The 8,166-nt window shown below is 30.6% G+C and overlaps 1 protein-coding gene across 1 annotated transcript in view; it reads left to right on the plus strand.

Moving 5' to 3' along the window:
* Positions 1-5,662: 5,662 nt before the first annotated feature.
* The window catches only part of LOC127106606 (uncharacterized), a 3,047-nt gene continuing 543 nt past the window's right edge, over positions 5,663-8,166 (plus strand). The window contains exons 1-5 of the mRNA XM_051043905.1: positions 5,663-5,975; positions 6,068-6,305; positions 6,874-7,107; positions 7,208-7,930; positions 8,016-8,075. Of these exons, the coding sequence (XP_050899862.1) occupies positions 5,802-5,975; positions 6,068-6,305; positions 6,874-7,107; positions 7,208-7,930; positions 8,016-8,075 (1,429 nt within the window). The 5' untranslated portion in view covers positions 5,663-5,801. The remainder of the gene's footprint in view (positions 5,976-6,067; positions 6,306-6,873; positions 7,108-7,207; positions 7,931-8,015; positions 8,076-8,166) is intronic.

Consider the following 8,166-nt stretch of genomic DNA (forward strand, 5'->3'; position numbering starts at 1 on the left):
AGGGGTGCAAAAAGAAGATTTTCTAGGAAAAGCAGCAAGCTGAAGCACCAAAGCCCAGCCCACGCTTGGAACAAAAAAAAAGATTGCTGTCACGACCGCAACAAGCACGTGCCGATCGCCACGTCCTAAAATCTAGTATTACGACCGTAACACATAGTGTGACGGACGTCACACATTCCATCCTATATTTTAGGCTTTACGTGCGTAACGGAGTGGACGGTTTCCCCTAAATTCTCTCATGCACTCGTAGACGTTTTGAACCACACTGAAGACCCATTCTAGAAAACGGTTATTTTTGGGAGGTGAATATAAATAAACCTCATAAAAGTCAATGGTTTCTCTTTTTTTTCTTTCTCTGTACAACTTTTCCAGCATCCTAATTTTTCAAGCAATTTATTTCCTTTCTTTTTTCTAGTTTAATTTCCGAAGCATACAATTTACTTTCTCACGATAGTTTCTACACCGGAAATTATTGTGTAATTTTTACTGGATCTAACCTTACGTTAGATCATAGTATTTTATTTCCTTGTTTTTACTTTCCTATCTGATCGAGAATTGTGAAGAACAAATCCAACCGACTTGTGGTGGAGTGTTCGAGCATCGAAGCTAGGAGATAAAATCCAAAATTCTAGTATTTTTCCAGGTTCATTAATTAATTGATTTATCGTTTTAATTTACAAATGCTTTGCTCCGCTGTTTATATATGTTGTTCGTTTGATATGGCCGTATCTATGCATGATTATTGTTTATACATGTTTATCATGTCTGGCTAATTAATTTAGATATCGGTATGTAGTGTAAGCGGAATAAAGGAATCTAAGTTGAGTTGGTTTAAATTTATTTCAGAATATAGTCACTCTTTTTCTGGTCTCAATTTACAAAGTTAATACCAAGGTTTTTGTACGAGAGTAAAAGACATAAAGAAGTTAAAATCAATAGAACGACGGTTTGAGTTTTTAACTGGACAATGTAAATTAAACATTAACTTTAAATCAGGGCGAAAGCAATTTTTAAGGTTAATTAAATTCTAATTATTTTCAAAATTATTTTTAAAAGTTAAATGTGAGGACGAGAGTTAAGCATTTAAGTTTAATCATATAACCTAAGTCAACAGAGCGAGAGTTTGAGACGAGGGCGTTTAAACGGTTAGTATTTTCTCAAAAGGAGTTTCCATAGATTCTATTATTTTCAAAAGTGATTTTAGATTTAACGAAATAGTGAGAGCGTACGTTAAAATATAAAGTCATAGTCTAATTCAACAAAGCGAGAGTTTGAGGAAAAGACTTTTAATTAATAGTGTCTACTGAAAAGACTTATTTTAAAATTAAGAAAAAGACCAACGAAGATTTGATTCCCTAATTACGACGAGCTACATATTGATATCCATATTATTTGATATTTTATCTAGATCCAAATTTAGTTTTACTTTTCCCCCTAATCATTAAAGTATCATCCGCCTTAGCTTTACGCAGTAACCCTAAAAAAATGGTAGATCGATTCATTAAGTCCCTGTGGGATCGATATCTTTTAAAACTACGCGATTAGACTGTGCGCTTGCAGTTAGTACCCCGATAGACTCATAAAGTCGCGATCAGGTGGAAGAGCTTTGCTTGGAGTTATGTGGAGGTTGAATTAGCATAACAATGATATTTCAAAAGTTGACGGAAAAAAAATAGAAAAAGAAAAGAAAAGAAATAAATAAGAAAATCCATGTTCTTATCTTATCCCTCATGAATTGAAAAATAAAGAAAAGAGAAAAACAAAGAGCAAAAAGAAGAGAAAAGGTTTGCAAAGAAGTTGATGTAAACTAAATGAAATATTGTTTCGTTCAACTCCCACAGTCCCTTTCAATTATTTTTTATCCCTTTAAATTTCAGCCTAACACCTCTTAGGATTTATCTCACCCTTACCTTGGCCACGTTACAACCCAGATAAAATCCTTTTGATCTTTATGTGCATGTATTTCAAATATGGATGATAAATTCTTTTCAAGCGTAGGGTAGTGCTAACTTTCATGACGTACTTTGAGTGTAAACAAATAACCTAAATACTTGAGAGTTGAGAGAATTTTATCATGTGAGGATCTTTCCACCTATGATCTATTCTTTGGTAAACTATAATCTAATTTGCTTTGATTGTCACAAGAAATTACTCAATAACTCTATATTCCTTGAAGCTTAGAATAAGAATTTTTCTTACCCTTTTGTGATCATATCTGTTTTGTTATTATTTTTATTTTGTTTTGAATTTTGAATTTAGAGTTTTACTCAGAGAGCAAAAGTTTAAGCATGGAGAAATTTGATCACTGCATTTTGATGTACACTCTTTTACTATCGTGCTACGAAAAATCTATAATTTCTCTTGTTATTTCTATTATTTTTAGTTTGTTTTCAATTTTAATTTGATTTTGCTCTTATTTTTATTCACTTCCTTTTTCAATTCTGTTTTACGTGCCTTTATTTGCTTAATTCGAGTTTCATAGAATATGATTGATTAAATTTGATCGATGCATGTTACTTAATATAATCGTGTGCTAACTTAACTTCTTTGTTAATTTAGCCTAATCTTTAACTGTTATCTTTAATGTGGTAAATAGAAATATGATTCACATGGTGTTGATTGTCCTTGTCTAATCGACATTATAATCAAATAGGAATTGAATTCGCTTAGGGAATTGACAATATAATAACTGATGATAAGTCTGAAAATCAAGATTCCTTACGATACGACTCGAGTGTCGCAACCTTCTACTACTCTTTAGTAACTCATTTTTGACCCGTGCACGACAGCGAATCACAAGGTTTGAGTCTTCACAATGGAGAATTCCTAGTTAAATAGCAACAAAGGTCCATCATCAAAGCCCAATATGGTTTAGGTCTTGAACGCGATTGGACTTCCAAAAATTGAAAGAACTCAATCTTCAATAACATTGATTGTAAAGAATAGATTGATTAAATCTTGAGAAAATCCAAACTCTTAAAGTTTAATCTTATGAACAGAGATTCAAAATAAATATTTCTTAATCTAAAAAAGCGCACAAGCGCAAAATTCTAGATTATGTATAAAAAGAAACATATCTTTAAAAGTACGAGAATTACTCTAATTATCTTGTGAACAAAGTAACCCAAAACGAGACATGATGTCTCACATAATGAAGGACATTATGTTTAACAAGTTATTTTCTTCCCGAAGTGTCTTGATCACATGGAAAGAGAATATCTTCCATCTTGACATAATATCTTGCTTCACATGTTCTCTATAAAATGTTACCAACCATATGAAATAACATATTCTATCTTTAGAAGTAAGAGATATTGTTATCTTTCTTTGTGGAAGTGATACGTGTCTTCGACGTAATTGCAAACGTCATTAACACCTTCACTGTCGAGCCACGTTCAATGTCATTCGTTTGCTCTCTATTTTGACCACAATGTTCTTGTCTCATTGACCCTTTACTTCTCTTGCGACTTTGATCCTTCTGCCCCCTCCTCTATCCTCTAATACAATGTCTTAAAATTTTAATGATTTTATTGATGTACAAAATTTGTTTAAATGTAAAATTGGAATTATTTATATTTTTCTGCCATTGTGAACAAACACATTAATAAATTTGGCATAATAGTTGTGAGATCTTGAAAAATTGTAATTTCACATTATTGGTTGTTTATTAATTAAATCACTTTGTTATTATTATTTTCGAAATTGTTTAAAAAATTATTTCTTCATTAAATGATACAAACTTTTCTATCAATCGAGGATTGTAAGAGTAGTAAAATGCGAAAAACTAAACTACTATGAGTTAAATTTCTACATAATATTTTTATATCATTTTTCTCTATATATTAAATTCTATTTACAATTTAAATGAAATATAATTTTTTTAATTTGTTATATTTTCATCTATTAAGGGTCTAATTTTAAAATATAGCAAGGCCTTCAAATTGTCTGTGACGATCTGATTCACAATTTATATTATCTTGTTGGATTTTCGATAAAAATAAAAAATTCAAAAATACTAAAACTTTTATTTACCTTTTTCTAAGGTTCTTTGTCAATTTCAGGAACACAGTCAGAACTTTTAAGTTGTAGGGATAAAATTTATACTAAAAATATAATATATTATTTATTAATAAATTTAATAATTTTTTATGACTTTAAATATTTTAAAAATATTAGACTATTTTTGGCATGATATATTTCGAGTTTATAGTTTATAAACTATATGACAATAATTTTTTTTTACAATGATTTATTATTATTATTATTATTATTATTATTATTATTATTATTATTATTATTATATAGTTTATTTTACTAGCATATAACTTATTTTTCATATGCTATTTTAAATAACGGTTTAACTTATAGTTTATAACTTATAACTTATAATTTTTTTATTTTATTTTTATCCTTATTATTTTAATTAAAGTTGAGTTTTATCCTTTATAATTTATTTTAATTTAAAATAAAACAATTATATATTGAATGTAAAAATACCAAACAATTTTGTTATTTTATATTTATCAGCTAGTTGACTGATAATTTTATCAAATACTTTAATTAATTTATCAATTATCAATCATCAACCAAACAATTTTGTCATTTTTCTTATTTTTTATTTATAAATATACAACATATTTTATCTTCACAAATAAATTGATACTTCATACATTATTAATTTTTGTTTAATTCCAAAAATATACTTTGATAGGGATGATATAAAAATATCAAGCATGTTAAGAGTTTTTATACATACATTATCAATATTATCATTACTATGTGGTATGTGTAGATAGCTCCATCCCTTAATGTCATTGCCTTCTTCATCTTCAATGTTGTCATTAAAGGTGACCGATTGAACTTAAAGCCAACACCATTTTTATCAGGGTCATTCAATGAAAGTCAATTATACTTGATAATAAAAGTATATTAAAAGATAAAAGTCTGCTCATATAAGATGTAAAAGATTATATATTTGATTAATCAGGTGAATGTTGTTTTGAACTTATGTGATATGATATTTATAAAGATATTTGTGGGTCAGATCTAATTCAAGAATCAACACTTTCCTCCACATTCTAGAGAGTATGTGAAATCACGAAAGAAGTGGATTCTCCGAGGACTTGGTCAAAACTGTTGATATCTTATTACCTTTGGATGAGTGGTAATATATTTAGATTGAGTGATCCACAATCATAATTGACCACCCATCCGCCGAATTTCATTTATGTATTGAGTCACCTTACTATCTAGAAACATAACAAAACTAAAATTGGATAGTGATAATAAGTCTTGAAATTACCATATTTATCCTTAATTGTTTCTAGAAAAAAAGTTTATAACATTATAATTTAGTACAATAAAATAATAAACTAAACATAAAAAATTACTAAATTAATCTGAATTCAAACTCAAAACTTTCTTCCATAATTTAACAAATTGTATATATAAGATATTAAATAACATCAATAAAAATTTAACTAAGAAAATATGTTTACACATATGGTAAGTAAAATATTTGTACACTTTAAAATGTATATGAATTAAATTCTAATTTATTTAGAAATAAAGAAGAAACTAATGATATTGAGAAGTCACATTGACTGAGCGCGGTAAGCAACGTTTCATTTCAGAGTTTCCGCCAAAACCATCTATAAATTTTGAACCCAAAAACAACACCCGCGCCTTACATTACCCACTCTCACTTCCCTCCTTCTCCACTTCCCTTTTATCTTTTATTTTCACATTCCCCAAATAAATAATCACTTCACAAACCCTAATCCCAAACCAAATCTACAACAATGGCCAAACAATCCAAATCCAAAAAACCCGAATCCTTCGGCAAAGGCAAAGTCACCCCAATCCAGATCGCTTTCATCGTTGATCGGTACCTCTGCGACAACAATTTCACCGAAACGAGAAAATCGTTCCGGATCGAAGCTTCGTCGTTCATCGCCAATTCTCCAATTAACGAGGTTTATAAATTATAATTAGTAATTTCCCCTTTGTTATATTTTAAATTTTAGATTATTTATTTATTTATTTTTTGGTTTGATTGGTTTTTTAGGTGCCGAAGAGTTTGATGAGTTTAGGTGAGATGCTTGATGAGTATATATGTTTGAAGGAGCAGAAAGTGATGCTGGATCAAGAAAGGGTTTATATGGAGCAAGAGAAGAACCGGGTTCAGATGTTTTTGAATGGGGTGCAGAATGTTATGAATGTTTATAATGCTAGTAAGAATATTTCGTTGACGAATGTTGCTATGCCGAATGCGAAGTCTGTGGCGGTCCCTCAGCAGAAAATTGGTGAGATATGGATCTTCTTGATTAATTAGGGTTGAAATGCTGGTGTTTTTTCTTGTCATTGTTTAATTATGTTTATGTTCATATTAGCATTAGTTAATTATCAGAAACACTTTGAATTGCATGTATGGTTTGTTGTGATTCTTGTGATTAAATCTTGTTGATGTTTTTGCAACCTGGAATTTTGACCATTCATTGTTTCAAACTCTAGATATAACTATTTGCTCTTGGTTGTACCTGTGATTGTTTGCAGACTGTAATTTGGAATAAATTATCATGTCTTAAACTTTACAAGACTAAATAATCTTCTTTGACTATTTTAAAAACAGTGTTCTGGTTCATTTTGGTGTATTTGTATATGAATTAATAATTGAAGGTTTCTTTTGGAACCAATTTAACTTGTCTTGATTCTGAATAGAACAATGGGGGTTGTACATTTCATCACTTAGTTACAATTTGCTTCATTTCTGTTTTAAGTGTGAAATCCATGATTCTTTTTTTATAATTAAAACCACACCATAGGACTAAGTTTTAATTGTAATGAAAACTGATTTAACTTTCAACTTTTCAGGTGTTCCTAGTGCCTCTGCTGCTGCTGCTACTTCTACTTCAACACAAAACACATCAAATATGCTCTCAGTGCCTCAGTCTAACAACACAAATGTAGAGAATGGAAACTACTCAACACCCATGATTAGTGTATCTGACAGAAAGAGAAAAGATACTAGAACAGTAGATGCTCCTTCAGTTGCAAAGAGATCTCGTGGCCGAGCATCCTCTACCAGTAGGAAAGTTCCTGTTCTAGGTATAGTGTACTTATCTCCTTGCTTGGTCATCTGATGCATATTTATGTGCTAATCTTTCATGAGATCATTGATTATAATTTTGCTCCGTCCTCATCTCAGGTCAAAACACACTGCCACAATCAAACAATGCTGTTAATAATCAAGTAGTTTATCATCCCTCTTCTGCAACTCAATCATCTGCTGCAAACTTTGTACCAAGTGGTTCACAAGTTCAAGGCTCTAGTGTTGTGAAATGCTTATTTAATCAGCCTCAGAAGTCTATCCCTACCAATTCACAAGTTCCAAAGACTCCTCCAAGAGCAAATTCCAGTCATAGCGATGCAAATATATCCCCACCCGAGGTTACTCAGGTTCCACCTAGCAATGCAGAGACTACATCTACTTGTTACACTGTAATTTCAACCAAAAGAGTTATGGTTAGCCCTGCAAAACAGATGGCTTATATAGAGAGCAGTCATTGCATTTCCCCTGTTAAAACGAATTCGGACAAGGCATTTAAGAGGGAACATGTAAGAAGCAGGTTGAACTTTGATTCCTCGGATATGCCTCAAAGGTTGGATTCTGACAAATCATTGCCTAATGAGATTTCTACAACAGAGTCAAACAATGAAGTTCAATTATATGATATTGATTTCCCTAACTTTGATGCCCTTAGCATGGACTTTTCATTTGCTGAAATGTTAAATGATCTAGATTTTTCTTGTGAGGGTCTTGATTTTTCATGTGATCCAACACCAAGTCATTCAAATGATAATCAAGTTATATCTGAACAACCATCAACTTCGGCAGAAGCTCTATCTGAGAAAAATATGAACATACAAGGTATTGAAAAATTGATAACAACTTATCATCTACTTAGTTTTGACCTGAACCACAATTTACTGATGATAAGCTTTCACTTTTGCAGGCACTGATTCTCTGACTGCAATGGCATCTGTCATAAGAAATGTAACGATTTTAAGCCCAGGTAAATTTACTAAAATCTATCTATGACATTCAAGATCTCAATGTCATGACCACAATTGAAATTGCATACTGCTTTTTAAAGTCATCGATTT

This window comes from Lathyrus oleraceus, chromosome 7 (assembly GCF_024323335.1).
Source record: "Lathyrus oleraceus cultivar Zhongwan6 chromosome 7, CAAS_Psat_ZW6_1.0, whole genome shotgun sequence".
NCBI classification, from domain to species: Eukaryota; Viridiplantae; Streptophyta; class Magnoliopsida; order Fabales; family Fabaceae; genus Lathyrus; species Lathyrus oleraceus.